The sequence below is a fragment of the Notolepis coatsorum genome (assembly GCF_963971535.1).
Source record: "Notolepis coatsorum genome assembly, chromosome: 6".
In the NCBI taxonomy this organism is placed as follows: Eukaryota; Metazoa; Chordata; class Actinopteri; order Aulopiformes; family Paralepididae; genus Notolepis; species Notolepis coatsorum.
In genome coordinates, this window is record NC_140170.1 from 106850448 (window position 1) to 106868396 (window position 17949).

General features: G+C 42.5%; 1 protein-coding gene across 1 annotated transcript in view; it reads right to left on the reverse strand.

Moving 5' to 3' along the window:
* arhgef10la (Rho guanine nucleotide exchange factor (GEF) 10-like a) overlaps nucleotides 1-17949 on the reverse strand; it is a 356918-nt gene that overhangs the window by 80168 nt on the left and 258801 nt on the right. The window contains exon 19 of the mRNA XM_084315714.1: nucleotides 9018-9104. Within this exon, the coding sequence (XP_084171840.1) occupies nucleotides 9018-9104 (87 nt within the window). The remainder of the gene's footprint in view (nucleotides 1-9017; nucleotides 9105-17949) is intronic.

Genomic DNA, 17949 nt, shown 5'->3' on the forward strand with positions numbered 1-17949 from the left:
ATTTGAGTCCTTCCCTCGCAAATTTCGCACCACATATCAGGCATACAGGTAAGCCTGCATCGTTAGTCGTGAAAGCAAATTAATCTGTCCACGCTGAATTAAACCCTCTGACTTTCCTTTTTTTGGATTTATCCATGGTTAGCTTACTGGGGGGTCGGAAACTCAAGATTAGCCACTTGCAGACGGCAGGGAGAGGCGCGGAGTGTGACGTACAGTACTGTATATTTTAGTTGTATATTTAGTTGATGAAATATTTTAGTTGATGAATATGTTTTCATCACAGTATGACATCGATCTCCAAATAAGAAAATAAATAAATAATAATAAATATTTAGCTGATTGGCTAAAGAGCCGAATGCGGCTCCGGAGCCGCAGGTTGCCGACCTGTGGTCTAGTGTAACAACTGCTACAAGCTACCTGGCCGGCAGAGTTCAGAGGGCTTGTCTTGTGTCTAGTTTAACAACTGCTACAAGCTACCTGGCCGGCAGAGTTCAGAGGGCTTGTCTTGTGTCTAGTGTAACAACTGCTACAAGCTACCTGGCCGGCAGAGTTCAGAGAGCTTGTCTTGTGTCTAGTGTAACAACTGTAAAGAGCATTGCACACCACAGCATGGAGTGTGGAGAAAAGGATGACAACTTGTAGCCTTATTTGATTAATGTGATTTTTTTTATTTCACCTAATTAATTGAACCCTTGCACCGAATAACCATAACTCCATTTAAAATCCATATCACTTATGAATGTGATAAATCACCAGAAAGTAATCAACCTCTTTAGATAAGGTTTGAAACATAAAACTTAAAACCAAGTTATATGGTTCTTTGTCTGAGGTATTCCATTAAAATATATTTAAATGTTGCTGATATTAAATGTAGTTTTTTGTTCAATTACTGTATAATTTATTCCAATATTTCAATAAATAATCATTTAAAGAATTCTTTAGCCACAGAATGTGAAATTGAAGTGTTGAGATTTAGAAAGACGCGTGAAGCGATATACAATATGATAACTATACTGTATATATAGGCTACTGATTGAATCACTGTATTTAATTTAATTGTTATTACCATCAGTGTGGAATTAGACAATGTATCTAAATCAAAACGTTTGCCAATTTGTGGACAATGGGAGGTATAGTATATCTTATGCATTAGTGTAAACGATATTCAGCTTTAAAAGGTTAAAACAGAATTACTGAAAGAAAGGAACGAAAGAAACCAGTTACATTCTTACCTCGATATATTGCTTTCTAATATGAATGAATGGGAATGTAGGGCAAGGGCAAGCATAGCCTGAATTGTCGGATCCATGGGATATACAAAAGCTAGCTTTCCATTGGGTCTGAAATCGGAACATTGAGAAATAAACAAATAGCTTTGGTAATGGTCTTCAGTAAAGTCAGTTTGACTTCCCATGGTGATGTAGTGGAGTATTGTCTCTCATGCCACAATGAATTCCTGGTGTTGTGATACATTAAAGGGGAACTATTTTACTATTTCTTTCACTATTTGGGCACTTTTACACAATTCCTGTGAGTCTATGGAACACCTCTGTAATATATTTTTTTTTATACATTGTTTGTATTTCTAATCAAGTCCTCAAAAACAGCATTTTTCTACCTCAAGATCTCGAGCTGTTTTGAGCCTGGGCTCCTAAACCACTGCGCCGGGCCGGCCCCGCCTGAACATTAACATGCAGCGGTGTCTTTATGACATCACATATAGGGCACATTTTCAAATGACTCAGTTCAGTGAGGGTGAATATTGTGAGAGAGAATTGGAAGAATGCGCAATATGAGAATTTTGAGACATAGATCATATTAATATAAGTTCACATAGCTAGGAAACAATGCTAAACACTCAAAAAGGCCATTTATAAGATAGTTCCCCTTTAAATACAGGAAAAAAATAGATTTTTCCATTCATCTGTATGTTACCAAGGCAACAGGGTGGCGGTATGCACTCAGACAGGGGCTATTATACATTATATTATGCAGAGAGTTGGGACGACGTTCCACTATCAAACAACTCTGCCCAAAGAGGAAGCAAACTAACTTTACTTGTATTACTTTCCCTTAAATAATAATATTATATTATTTGTATATTATATTATATTTTCTGGTTTCCTTACACAGACATTTTCTTTCGATTTATCTTAATTTTTTTTCCACAATGTTTTTATTTACATTTTTCAATTGTACAACAAACAGCAAACAATTGAATGAATGAATGAATGAATGAAAAAGTTTATGTATTCTCTATATTCCTCCAAACAAATCACGGTATTTAGCTCCGTCAAACAAAACAATCATAACAAAAAAAAACTTTACTTTTTATTTTATTTTTTACATTAAATAAAAAGGAATTATAAACAAAAAGTCAAGAGCAATTCACATGACGTACATCCAAAACAACACAAAATACAACATAAACAACTCTTCAGCCTCTCCCGTTCTCTTATATGGCAATTGAACAAATAAAATAAATCTATCCTCCCTCAAAACACAAATGTCAGAACTGCACAATCCACACCCCCAGCTAGTCATTCACTTCCGTTAGATCTAGGTCCTTAACATACTCCATGAAGGGTTTCCATATATTCTCAAATTGTTGTTGTTTAGCTTTTATGTAAGATATTCTTTCTAATGGAAGACTTGACAACATCTGTCTTAACCAGTATGTAGCGCTTGGTCTATGTACTTTTTTCCAGAACATTGCAATACACTTTTTGGCGGTGCGCATGCTGAGGTCTATAAATGCCTGCTCGTATCCATTATAGTTATGCTTAATAATTTTGGTTCCAATACAATTTGTTTTGAGATTATTTTCTCGATGATGACTCTTACCTCTTCCCAAAATGCTTCAATCTTTCTACATTGCCAGATGCAATGAAACAATGTTCCTCTCGTATCCATGCATTTTGTGCATATGTCAGGTATGTTTTGGTTATCTGTTTAAATCCACCGGTGTCACATATGTCCGCATTACCCATTTATACTGAATTAGTTTGAGACGTACATTTAGAGTGTGTGCTTCTGCACATGCCACTTGATTGATTGATTGAAAATTGTATTAACAGATTGCAGAATGGGTACAATACTCATTCAGCGCCAGGGGGCGCTAGAACGCCATTGCTTTAATCAAGGAGAAAATATATCTTATATTATAGCTATGGTCTAATACACACGTCGATTGTCAGTGAGTTGCTTCCAGTCAACATGCACAAAACAGATTGTTTTTTCATCCGTACATTTCCGTTTTATACCGTTTTGAATATGAGTAGTTTTGGTGATTCTTAGTAATCCCAGGAAAAGACGCGATAATAGCGTTTTAGTGGAATACACTTATCACATTGTCATTTTTCACCTGATTATCGAATCTTCCTGAAATCAACGCTAGATTATCATTATTATGTCTCCTCGTGCATACATGAAATGGCCCTCTTAGCGGGGCGCTCGCCCCCCCCCCCCCCCCCCCCCCCCCACCGCCGTAGAAGGAAATATCAGATCAACGCAAGATTGGATATATAGAGTCCTTACCTGGTCTCTGATGTAATGCAAAAAGAATTATCCAATTATCTGATCGCCATTCCAAATACTGCTCCTGGAGGTCCGTCCAACATTGTCCGGCATTGCATATGAAGGGGGTGGGGGGGGGGGGGGGGGGGCAGCAGCATCGAAGATGTATCGTTGTAAACGCTAGTCCTGCCGGAGTATTTAAACCCCGGCCGCACGGCTCAGATCGGCCAAGAAAAGAAACTACACCATTTCTAATGGAGTGCAATACCGGCTGGACGACGTAGGTGGCGGTATTTGCCCTTTTGCGAGCTCAGACCCATTCCCAATGATAACATCAGACTGGATGGATGAAAAATGAATGGATATAGCTAATAAAAGAAATAACGATTAAAACTCGAGTTTTCTCGTGATTGGCGGTGAACGGTTGGCGAGTTAACCCGACTTTTCTCGTGACTGCCGCAGAATGAGTTAAGGGGATGCAGACCAGAGAAAGACTTTCGTTTTGTTTACATCAGGGTCCCCCATTTTTTCCCATTCCTCTTCCGATAATTCAAGTTGTAAGTCTTCCCTCCAGGCATTTAATTCATACTTTGAGCTTTCTGATGAGTGATCTACCAGTAGGTTGTAGAATTCCGATATGATACCCTTTCTAACGCTATTCCTTAACACATTGAGAGCCACGCCCATATGACCAAATTAGGCAGAACACTTAAACTATATCTTAAATTATGGCTATGGGTCTAATACACCCGTCGCTTATCAATGACTTGCTTGCAGTCAACATGTACGAAACGGATTGTTTTTTCATTGGTACATTTCCGTTTTATACCGTTTTGAATACGAGTAGTGTGGTGACCGGAGTGCTGGACGTCCCACGATGATGTCGGGGAGGTTGCGACCCTCTCTGCGCCGCCCCCCATCTCCCTGTCTCTGACTGTCTCGGAGCGATGACCGGAGTGTTGAACGTCCCGTGATTAAGACGGGGAGGATGCGACCCTCTTTGCGTCGCCCCTGTGCCTCAAATAGATTCGCTATCAGCTCTATCTTTAATCTTTCAAAATGTTCAGTTGCTATCGCTATCAGCTCTATCTTAAATTTTTCAAAATGTTCAGTTGCTATTGCATGCACTCATCTGTGTTTCACTACACACATGAGTGCATGCTTACCAACTGTTAGTCTGCAACACTACTATCACCGACATCTAAGAAGGGAGATCCCCCCTTGAATGGCCCTTTTAAGGTTTCTCTCCTCCACACTGCCTGTGGAGCATTTTTTCCCTATTGTTAGGTTTTAGTGAGTTTTTCCTTACCTTCGCGTGGGGTATGTCTGGGAGTGCTTGCATTCATTCATTTATTTGCATTTATTTTAAATTTGTTGGACCTTATGGTGTTCTTGTTTTGTTCTTGACTTATTGTTATGTTTCTTCTTGACTTGTTTAAAGAAGACGTGTCCGGCCCATGGGGACATTAACGTGTGTTGTCGGGCCTTACAAATAAATTAGATTTGATTTGATTTGAGTATAGTTTTGGAGATTTCTAGTAATTCCAGAGAAATCCGCGATAATAGCTCTTTAGTGGAATACACAAAACATGTTGTAATTTTTTTGATGATTTATGAATAGTTTTCAAATAAACTCTAAATTATCGATAGTATGTGTCCTTATGCATGCTAGAGAAGCGGGCTGAAAAATCGATTATCCATGACTTGGTCAGCACTAACGTTACACACACACACACACACGCTCCGATGGCGGAGAAAAAAACATCTGATTAACCCAATACTGGTAAAATAGAGTCCTTACCTCACATCAGATGTTCTGCAAAAAGATGAATCCAATTCCTGATCGCCATTCCAAATATTGATCGCTTTTATTGATCCAACGTTATAGTCCAAAACACATAATCGACCCTTCTCCCAGCCTCGCCAGTGAATGTGATAACACGATACTGCTTGCCCGAGAAGGGAAACCCCGGGACCGGAGTTTTTTTCTGATGCACAGTCCCATTCAATCCAATCCAATGATGTGCAATACCATCCGGGAGACGATAGGAGGCGGTATTTGCCCTTTTCTTTTTTTTATCTACTTTTTCTCCCATTTTCAATTTTTGTCCCATCCCAATTTCGTATTGTCCAATTCTACCCTCCCCTGTCTCGAACGCTGTTAGGCCATGCCTCCCACAGGCCAGCTGCAATGTGGACGAAGCCTTGCATCACGTGTCCCCTCCGGTACACGAGGAGGCAGGTATTTGCCCTTTTCGAGCTCAGACCCATTCCCAATGATAACGTCAGACTGGATGGATGAAAAATGAATGGATATCGCTAATAAAAGAAATAACTATTAAAACCCGAGTTTTCTCTGGTCTTGGCACGCAACGCATGGCGAGTTAACCGGACTAATCTCGTGGTTGGCCCTGAATTGGTTAACATCCATTTTTCCATCTGTGAGCGTTTTGGTGTATCTAGTTTGCCCTCTTGGCTGACTCTTACAAAGTTTCTAATTTGGAGGTATTTTTATAACTTTTCCTTTTTAACTTTTACATACGCATTGTAACAGTAGTAATATGAAACCACCACCACAGGACAGACAAGACTCACAGGACAGGACAGTGTTGCATGGTGGGGGGGAGAGCTGTATTTGCTCTTGGTGTGTCGGGTCTGTTTTGATTGAGCCATGGCAGTCTTTACACATCTAACGGCTCATATGTTGTCCATTTCGACCAGCGTATGTCTCCGCCTTCATTCTCAACAGGAATGTAATTTTTTCCATATCGCTTATCTCCTCCACTATGCCCCTCCATGTCTCTTTGTCTGGAGCGGCTTCTTTGAGCCAGCTCCTTGTGATGGCCTTCTTACCAGCTATTGTCATGATTTTGAACAGGTACAAATCTTCATTGTGTATGGCCTCCTCTGTGATCAAACCCAGGTATATCAGCTGGGGTTCCATGGGGAATTCATAGCTAAGAATACTGTACATTTCCTGTGTAACACTCTTCCAAAATGGTTGCACTTTATCACATAGCCAAAATATGTGAGAGTGGTTGGCATTCATCTGTCCACACTGTCTCCAGCAGGGTTGTTGCCCTTTTAATTGTTTACTCTTAATTTGCGGTGTGATAAAAAATCTCATCACATTTTTCCAACCGAATTCTCTCCATCCTCTAGAGCTAGTGGATGAGTGTTGTGTCTCACATATAGAATGCCAATCATCCGCCGTCAAGATTATACTCAGTTCACTTTCCCATTTCTTCTTCACATTATATGAATCACAGTTGTTGCGAGCTTGTAAACTTTTGTACATTTCCGATTTTCACTGGAGTTCGCGTATACGCCATTTCCATCATTCCCACCACCCCGTTACCACCTACTGATATCCTATTCTTGACTTCTGTATCATAGAAGCTGTAGATATCTAAACAAATTGTAATTTCCCAAGTCGAATCTAAAAATTCCTCAAAAGACACGAAGTTATGATTCTCTATAAGTGTACATATGGCTGTTATACCTCTATCTCTCCACCCGTCAAAAGTGGCGTCCAGTGTTCCCGGTCTAAAGCCTGGGGTCTGGGAAGGCCAAATCAGAAGTCTACTGTCTTCTTTTGATTTGTATTTCCTGACCACCTCATTCCAAACCATCAGTGTGTGGTCCACTATTGAATTATTTCCCTGTTTAGTTGTGTGTTCTTTCCCCCCAAATCTGGCCTGAGGTTGGACACGTCCTAGGTGGGTCTCTATGTCCTTCCACCTGGCCCTGTATTCTCTTGAGCACCAGTAAACTGCATACCTCAGCTGGGCTGCATAGTAGTATTCCTTTAGATTAGGTAGTGTCAGGACTCCTCCTCCCTCTTTTTCAATTTGCAATGTTTTGAATTTCACCCTAGGTCTGCCCCCCGCCCATATGAACCTAGAGATCTGTCTGTCCCATGCCATGAATTGGGAGTCTGGGAAATTTGGAGGTATTTAAAGAAATGTTTGCCGTCAAGGTCAAAGTTTGTTCTCAGCTCCTCAAAAGACATCATGACATCAGAGTCTGGCAATTACAGATTTTGGATTACTTTGAGTCCCTTAGAGGCCCATAATTTAAATGATGCATCAGCTCTGCCTGGAGCAAAAAAATCATTACCCCACAGCGGACTAAACTGTGACAGCGGATGTGGTTCTTCTAAATGTTTCTTTACATCATACCATATCTTTATCATATGTTTTACTATTGGGTTTCTAGTTTTTTTTACGTCGTTTTCTTACTGTATCTGAATACATATATTGGGGAAGAGGTAATTTCAGACCTTGAGATTCCATCTCAGTCCAATGAGGAACATTATCTGGTGAAAAATAAAACATAATAGACCTCAGTTGCGCAGCCCAGTAGTACCACATTAGGTTTGGGCATTTCAAACCGCCTCAATATGGTAAGTACAACAAAGTCAGACACAGTTTTGACCTCCTGTTATTCCATATAAATCTAAAAAATGCTTTCCTTAATCTTGCGAACATGTCTATAGGTGGATGCAGAGGAATGTTTTGGAATAAGTAGAGTAGCTTCGGCAGTATATTCATCTTTAGTATAATTTATTCTCCCAACTATGGATATTGGCAGTGTCATCCATCTCTCAATTGACTCATTAATTTGGAGCATCAGGGGTTCATAATTAGCATCAGCCACATGCTCTAGCCTAGGCATAATCTGCACCCCTAGGTACGTAAAATGTTCCACGACATTAAATTGTATTGCCTCAGGAATAGGGTTCCTTCTCTCATGCATTAAGTAGTAATATAGAATATTTCGTATTGTTCACCTTATAGCCTGAAGTATCACCAAATGATTTTATTAACTGTAACACAGCCGATTTATCTTTCTGATAACTGCATAACTCATAAATGTTCAGACAAGCTTAATTTTTTGTTATTTGTGATACTCAAGCAGGTTCAGTAGAGACAGCTCGACGTAGGAGTGTGGCTTTTATATTAAAGAACAGCTTCGATGAGCACCCTTTGCCTTGCTGCTGTACAGAGAGGGGCACACAATTGTATTTTTCCTGTACATTAATGTATCACAGCACCAGGAATTCATTGCAGCAGGAGAGACAAGACACCACCACATCACCACGGTGAGTCAAATTGACTTTATTGAACACTATTTTTGCCGGCAAGCTATTTGTTTATTTCCCAATGTGCCGCATTGAGACCCAACAGAGAGCTACAGTACCGTGTGCATGTTTAATGGGTCTAAACTGTCAGTCTAGGGAAATAATAATCGTGTACTCTTAGCTGTTTAAAAAAAATAAGTTTGTCAAATAAATTGTACAGTATTTGCCATTGTACTTTTATGTGTGTGACAAATAAAGACATTGACTTTGAACTCTGTCAATCAATCAATCAATCAATCAGAATACAAAGGAGCATAATTTCATGCTAATTATGTTAATGTTCAAATAGGCGATTCAAAGTATACAATACTGTACATTATTTAGATTTGTCCGCATTAAAATGAAGGTGATTACTTACCCAGAGGTAGCCTTGAGGTAAAGATGTGCTTGCTGCTGAGAAGCCCAACAGGGCACAATGAGCAGGGTTGTGCAGGGCAGCTTCGAGCTACAAGAGAAAAATAGGAATGTTGATTAAATGTGTACAATCAATGAATACATTATGTCAATGCAAATACTGTAGTGCTATCGCTATGCTTTTCCACCCTCGACTAAAAGCACACTTTCACACTCAATATCTGAAATAACATTTTCAATACAAATAAAACGTACTGTATTTTACTATTATGTACTTTGCTACTATGTCTATAATATACTACTATCTACTATGTACTATGCTACTATGCCTATTCTACTACCTACTATGCTAATATGTGCCTACTATGCACTCAGAGTGTAGCACTCAAGTTTGACACTGTTTGACAAACAATACCTGCTGACTTGTTGTACAGTACATAACTTGTAAGTCGCTTTGGATAAAATTACTAAATGTTAATGTATCGCTAGTTGTCCAGAAACAAGCATCAGTATGACTGCAGAGTTGGATTATCTGTGTACAAAAGCCAGTCTGCTTGACTCTGAGCATCAATAGGTGCTAATATATCCATTGACAATTCATCTGAAGCCTGACATCTGTTTCCCACATTGTGTGCTGTAAATGCAGGTGTCTGAAAAGGCTGTTTCTGCACATATTCTGGCCGTGCCGCTGCCTTGTTGTGTACCCGAACACATCAGTTTGATTTTTTGGACAGAATCATCCAAAATAATTGTGAACTCCAATCTTCGTCTGGTGACCAGCAGCTAACAATTGTTTGTCACGCCTACAATATAGACAGGAGCAGAAGCGTGGGTTTCTTATTGACCAACATTGTTAGATGTGCATGCAGCCCAGGGACAATAAACAGTGCTAGTAAATCACAGCTATTGCAGGAGTGCGAACAATATTCTTTTGTACATCTTATTAGTACATGATATTGAAAATTGGATACATTACTTTAAGAGGAAGGTGTATACATGTATACATTTTATATTGTGACAGGGAGAAGACTAGAAATACTGCATGACTTTCAGTTTCTAGGTATAATAATTGACTTGCGACTCAAATAAAAAAAAACGAATGAAAAGAGTTGTAAACAATCAAATTTCAGACATATTTTATATAGGAATCATTTAACTACTGAGGCCTCAAAGTCATATCATCACTGTCAAATTGTGAATGAATACATGATCACACTTTCAGACATCCTGCTTGTATATCTACATCCATGACCCCCCCCCCCTCCTCCACTCAATACATTAATTAAGAAGAATCTAAACGTATCCACCTGAGCTGTAACCAGAGGGGACTGTAAAATGCCACAGGAACAGGTGCTTTTGGGCAGTCAACCTTTTCCTATCGAGCAGCACATACCTGGAACAATGTACCCACAGAACTAAGGAACATGTGCCCAAAGTCCACCACTGGACATGAAGCAGGATCACTGCATTCACATTCACATCCACACAACACTGCATTCACATTCACATCCACTTACTTACTTACTTACGCCTGCTACCCCTTCTGGGGCATAGGCCGTCAACAAGTGATCTCCAAGCATCTCTGTCTTGAGCTGTTCTCTCCATTCACATCCACACAGCACTGCATTCACATCCACACAGCACTGCATTCAGATTCACATCCACACAGCACTGCATTCACATCCACACAGCACTGCATGCACATCCACACAACACTGCATTCACATTCACATCCACACAACACTGCATTCACATCCACACTGCATTCACATTCACATCCACACAGCACTGCATTCACATTCACATCCACACAGCACTGCATTCACATTCACACAGCACTGCATTCACATTCACATCCACACAGCAATGCATTCACATCCACACAGCACTGCATTCACATTCACATCCACACAGCACTGCATTCACATCCACACAGCACTACATTCACATCCACACAACACTGCATTCACATTCACATCCACACAGCACTGCATTCACATTCACATCCACACAGCACTGCATTCACATCCACACAGCACTGCATTCACATTCACATCCACACAGCACTGCATTCACATCCACACAGCACTGCATTCACATTCACACAGCACTGCATTCACGTTCACATTCACACAGCACTGCATTCACATTCACATCCACACAGCACTGCATTCACGTTCACATCCACACAGCACTGCATTCACATTCACACAGCACTGCATTCACGTTCACATCCACACAACACTGCATTCACATTCACGTCCACACAGCACTGCATTCACATCCACACAGCACTGCATTCACATTCACATCCACACAGCACTGCATTCACGTTCACATCCACACAGCACTGCATTCACGTTCACACATCACTGCATTCACATTCACATCCACACAGCACTGCATTCATGTTCACATCCACACAGCACTGCATTCACATCCACACTGCATTCACATTCACATCCACACATCACTGCATTCACATTCACATCCACACAGCACTGCATTCACATCCACACAGCACTGCATTCACGTTCACACAGCACTGCATTCACATTCACATCCACACAGCACTGCATTCACATTCACATCCACACAGCACTGCATTCACATTCACATCCACACAGCACTGCATTCACATTCACATCCACACAGCACTACATTCACATTCACATCCACACAGCACTGCATTCACGTTCACATCCACACATCACTGCATTCACGTTCACATCCACACATCACTGCATTCACGTGCACATCCACACAGCACTGCATTCACATTCACATCCACACAGCACTGCATTCACATTCACATCCACACAGCACTGCATTCACATCCACACAGCACTGCATTCACATTCACACAGCACTGCATTCACATCCACACAGCACTGCATTCACACAGCACTGCATTCACATCCACACAGCACTGCATTCACATCCACACAGCACTACATTCACATCCACACAGCACTGCATCCACATCCACACAGCACTACATTCACATTCACATCCACACAGCACTGCATCCACATCCACACAGCACTACATTCACATTCACATCCACACAGCACTGCATCCACATCCACACATCACTGCATCCACATCCACACAGCACTGCATTCACATCCACACAGCACTGCATCCACACAGCACTGTATTCACCTCCACACAGCACTGCATTCACATCCACCCATCACTGCATTCACATCCATACAGCACTGCATCCACATCCACACAGCACTGCATTCACATCCACACAGCACTGCATCCACATAGCACTACATCCACACAGCACTGCATTCACATCCACACAGCACTACATTCACATCCACACAGCACTACATTCACATCCACACAGCACTGCATTCACATCCACACAGCACTACATTCACATCCACACATTCACATCCACACAGCACTGCATTCACATCCACACAGCACTGCATTCACATCCACACAGCACTGCATTCACATTCACACAGCACTGCATTCACATCCACACAGCACATCACAATGACATTTACAGTGCAAAATACAATAGGCACACACAAAATTACTAAAATTACAATTAAGTGTCTAGAAATTTAACAGGATGGCCGCATGTGGAATGAATGACTTCTTTATGCTCTTTGTTGACAAAGGCATCCTGTAGTGACTGCCAGATTTTAGTAAGCTCTGTTTGTCTGCTGTCCATCTGGGCGTTTTGCCGACTACTGTGCTCAGATCTCCGCCATGACTTCACAGAGAAACCTGTCTACAGGGTGTGTAGTGGAGGTGGAGACTCCCCATTATACAGTATAATGGGAACCCTTACCTGCTGGTGTTCCACACTGACTGACCATACCCACTGTGTAGTGTGCGACTCTACCATGGTTAGACTTGTGTTGGGTTTTTTTATTTATGAATTTCCGTATTCATCTTCATATTGTATTTCCTTTTCAGCATAATTCCAGTTTATTTGTTAGTCCTTTTTAAGAGAAGAGTGTATCTGAATTAGGCCTACTGCAGCTTTTGTCAGTTTTACTGTATTATTTTGTAAAGAAGCAACATAATTGCCTAACCATGTTTACTGGATAATCTATTGACAGTAGATATGAGTCTTATTCATTTATAGATAGTTATCTCGTGTACTCATTATTATCTCATTATTGCGAGGATTAACAAACACTATTTGCAGGGATTCTACTCTGCTCTGACCGCCTCGTCAGTGGCCTATGCTCCGCAGGGAGTGCAAAGGCTTAAGTCAAGTAAGTCTGACCGCCTGGTGCGTTGTCCTTGGATACATGCACATGACATGGTCATCATTTGCATACAAAATATGTTCAGCCATCCACTTCAAAACTTCAAAATTGCAACAGTGACTCCTACTGGTTGGTCGGGGTGCCTGTTCAGCAAAGAGGGGATCTGGGGTATGTAGCGTGAACCTCTGTGTGCCTTACGCTAGGGCTGGGCGATATGGCCAAAAGCGTTATCGCAATAAAATTATTTTCATATCACTCGATATCGATAATTATCGTCGATATAATTTCTGTCAAGTTTAATTAACTTCTTATGCCCGGCACCGACGGAAGGGGTATTAATAGACTCACTTGTTTTGCTGCTGCGAATGTCTGGAGTTGATGTCGTCATCAGTCCGCGCACACCAGTGCATAGATTATTATATTCCACCAGGGGGCAACCTACCGCCACTGGATCATATGCATTATAAGAATGGATCTAACAGTTAGCCAGAGCAAGCGGTGTATCCCACGACAATGTACTAACTATCACCCTAAAATACTCTGTTCCGCCCCAATACATTGCAACGACGTCCACCGCATACCCCACACTACTCTAACCGTTACCATCAAAATTCACGCCACACACCCACTCCGCACGTAAACTATAAAATAGCGGCGTGCAGGGGCGGTTAGGTGGCGTAGCGGAGATTGCGTTCGTCACCAACCCCGAAGCTGTGAGCTGGATTCGCCTGTTCGAATCCAGCTCACAGCTCCGGGGTTGTCACCAGCTTGGCTGGCCGTTCACACTAATACAATTGGCTGTATTAGAGGGTGGGAGAGGCTGGCGGGGTGGGTCCGGGTCGTTGTAAACAGCGACTCCTACAGTTCGGTCGGGGCGCCTGCTAGGCGCGGATAGGACCTGAGTGGGATAGTGTGATCCTTCCACACGCTACGCCCTCTCAGGGAGGATCCGCGCTGCCAGGTGAAAAGAAGCGGTTGATTGGCTGGACGTGTGTCGGAGGAAGCACGTGATAGCCTCCACTCTCCCAGATGATCTGACTGTGGGGGGTAAGTGCGCAGCGACCAGGAAGGGATTGGGAATTGGCATACGACTAACATTGGGATGGGAGAAAATCGGAGGAAAATGGAGGGGGAAAAAGATTTAAAAAAATAGCGGCGTGCAAGCTAATGATCCTAGCCAGCCTTGTTTCCAATGTACTAACTATCACCCTAAAATACCCCGTTCCACCCCAATACATTGCAACAACGTCCACCGCGGCGCAGCATACCCCACACTACTCTAACCGTTACCCTCAGAATTCACGCCACACACCCACTCCGCACGTAAACTATAAAATAGCGGCGTGCAAGCTAATGATCCTAGCCAGCCTTGTTTACTACCCAGAGGTACACTGCGGGTCTCCTTTGCTGTCGCCATCTCCTTCACTGATTGGTTGTTAGTGCGTGTACGCTGATATATCCAAGCTTGGAAAATCGATATATCGAAACTTTGTGACCACGTTTCATGTTTATTTCGAGGAAATAATTTATCGCGATAGTTATCATTATCGTTTTATCGCCCAGCCCTACCTTACGCTCTCCCAGAGAAACTCCTACCTGTCAGGTGAAAAGAAGAGGCTGGCGACTCCACATGTATCAGAGGAGGAATGTGGTAGTCTACACCCTCCCCAGACTGACAGTAGGGCAGCATGTGGTAGTCTACACCCTCCCCAGACTGACAGTAGGGCAGCATGTGGTAGTATACACCCTCCCCAGACTGACAGTAGGGCAGCATGTGGTAGTCTACACCCTCCCCAGACTGACAGTAGGGCAGCATGTGGTAGTCTACACCCTCCCCAGACTGACAGTAGGGCAGCATGTGGTAGTCTACACCCTCCCCAGACCGACAGTAGGGCAGCATGTAGTAGTCTACACCCTCTCCAGACCGACAGTAGGGCAGCATGTGGTAGTCTACACCCTCCACAGACTGACAGTAGGGCAGCATATGGTAGCCTACACCCTCCCCAGACCGACAGTAGGGCAACACTACGACCAGGAGGGAATTGGCAGAACGAGTTGTATCTCTTCATTTGCACACATTGATGAAGGCTGTGTACAGATGGACAATTAAATTGCCTTGAATGATATAGGAATATCACTGAGTGCCCTCGCCCTAGAAAATACAAACCACATTTTGTTTGGAAAATTATTCTTGATCCGTTTTCTTTTTATTGCAATTATTATTCGTTTTAGAAGTAGCTATAATATTTTTATGATTAGATTCAATCTTTTTACACAGTTTCAATCTCATTTTAATTGTATTATTATTATTATTATTATTATTATTATTATTATTATTATTATTATTATTATTATTATTATTATTATTTACTTTAGTTTAGTTTTAGTCTTTGGATTGTGTTGACTGTAGTAACCGTCTCTCTACCCGTTCCACTGCTATATGGTCATGTTGTTGCCCCTCTACTTCAACCCATTTCCTGGTGCCATTTCCACATCCATTGACCATTATTCATGCGACACATTCTTATGTCACGCTCAGGTTGGGATCTCTTTCCACCCTGTTCTGAAACTGAAATGAGAAATTTCTGGTAATTGTCAAGCCCCAAACAATTTGCATTGAACATTCGCTGTGAACCCGTAAAGGGAGTAGTGCTATATTGATATGTGACAGTATACGTTTACTCGATGCTGCTGGAAATCCACTAGGGTGTAGATTGTATTCCTGGGCAGAGGCAGTTGGCTGACTATTCATTACCAATAAAAAGGGGCAACATCTGATCAGACGGGGGGGAAATAATCTGTATCCTGTGGACATAATGAGTAGATGTGATTGCCTGAATATGAGTGATAGAAACTGACATCACAGAGGAGGGGGAGTACACACAGGTGTTTATTGCTTTCAGGACTTCATCTGCCATTGAACTGCTCGCCTGTACAGTAGCTCTCAGCGACTTGAGCCCCATGCGGCGAGAGCTGCGTCTCTTCACTAGCACTCCGGCTGTAAGCAGTGGTGGGGTGATGATTTCATAAGGGGTTGCACTGTGTTTGAATGACGCCAGGTGCACGAGCGCTCCCGCGCATGCGCCTTAATGTTCCCTCGCGAAGAATTGCCTCTAGGAATGGAATGTAACACTTCATTCACAGGTTTTGTGTTGAATGGTCCAACTGTAGTATTTGACCACACCTGACGACCTGAGCTATTGTTATGCAAAGTAGCCAGGTGGGTGGTCGAGTGGAACGCATTCTTGTGTGCATGCGCGTGCACATCCGTACATGTAAGTGCGCATGCTCCTGTTCAAAGAGGTGGAACGGCGTGCAACCCCATCCTATGACCACTGCATCACTGGCTGTAAGGGAATGATTATTATTTTGGTGTGTGACTGGTGAGGGTGGGCCACGTGGCAGACGGAACATCTAATTGCATGGTATTGTGCTGGGGGTGGGGGGTGAGAGGGGTCAGAGATGGATGCCGCACGCCTTTGACTGTCGTCCTCCATGGCGGGAAACATCAATCACAGGTCATTTATAGCCTCTTCTTGCCAGGAACCTCCCCCTTTCTCTCTCTCTCTCTCTCACAGGGTGTGTTTGTAAACACAAAACACAAAACAGAAAGGAGGCCGGCCAGACGACTGCTGGCCCCCAGCTGCCCCTTCATCTCCCTCCATCTATTCAGATTCATCACTCAGATAGATGCGCGTTCTCTACCTCTTTTTTTCCATCAATCTTTCCCTTCCACATACCTCACTCGCCCGCACCCCCCCCCCCCCCCCCCCCCATTCAATTTCTTGTCTGTCTCTGTTCTCTATCTTTCCCCCCATCTTTATCTCTCTTTCTCTCTCTCTGCTAGCCTTCCCTTAAGTGTAGTGATGTAATTTTTTTTCATAGGTAATTAAGCGGCAGCCGTAATAGGCGTCCATATGGAAGCCCTGCGGTGAGGTGGGGAGCCTGGCTGCCGGGCCAGCGGGACAGTGGGGCAGGCGGATGGTGCCGGCGCTGGTGGTTTTATCAGTCACCCGGGACCGACGTGTACCGGGCGCCGATCTTCACAGGCGGCGATTACTTTTTCCCTTTTAGCGCTCCCTAGTGTCAGTCCGGTAATACCTGAAGGGATCTGTCGACTCCATCGGAGGTGATGCCCATCACATCTTTATACAGTGTACATACATCATGGGCATGGCCGCCTAGTTATAGTTGAAAGTGGGGGTGCAATTTTTTTTTTTATTCTTTTTTTCTTTTTACATTTTTTTATTTTTTTTTTTTACCAAAATAAAGCTGCTCTTTTCACTATAAAACTCAGTTTATATTGCAGTATGATAGCTATAATAATAATAACTTCACTGCGAGGGCTCTTTTAGCTAACGCTAGCTAGGCACGTATGATAGCCAATTACTATTATAATAATAATAATAATAATAACTTTCCCATCCTACCAAAGCCCCTCCAGCCCCGTTCACATCCGCAGCACCAACAACAACAACAACAACAACTAATTGACGCTATCAATAGCCCCAGTGAGCGCGGCGGCTGAATGAATGAAAACTTTATTTAACAGATTGCAGAATGGGTACAATACAGTACGGCTCAATACACACAATTGTTAAGGGGATGCAGACCAGAGAAAGACGTTTGTCTTGTTTACATCAGGGTCCCCTTTCGTGACTGTGCTGCACCGAGTGAATCCACAGTCACTTG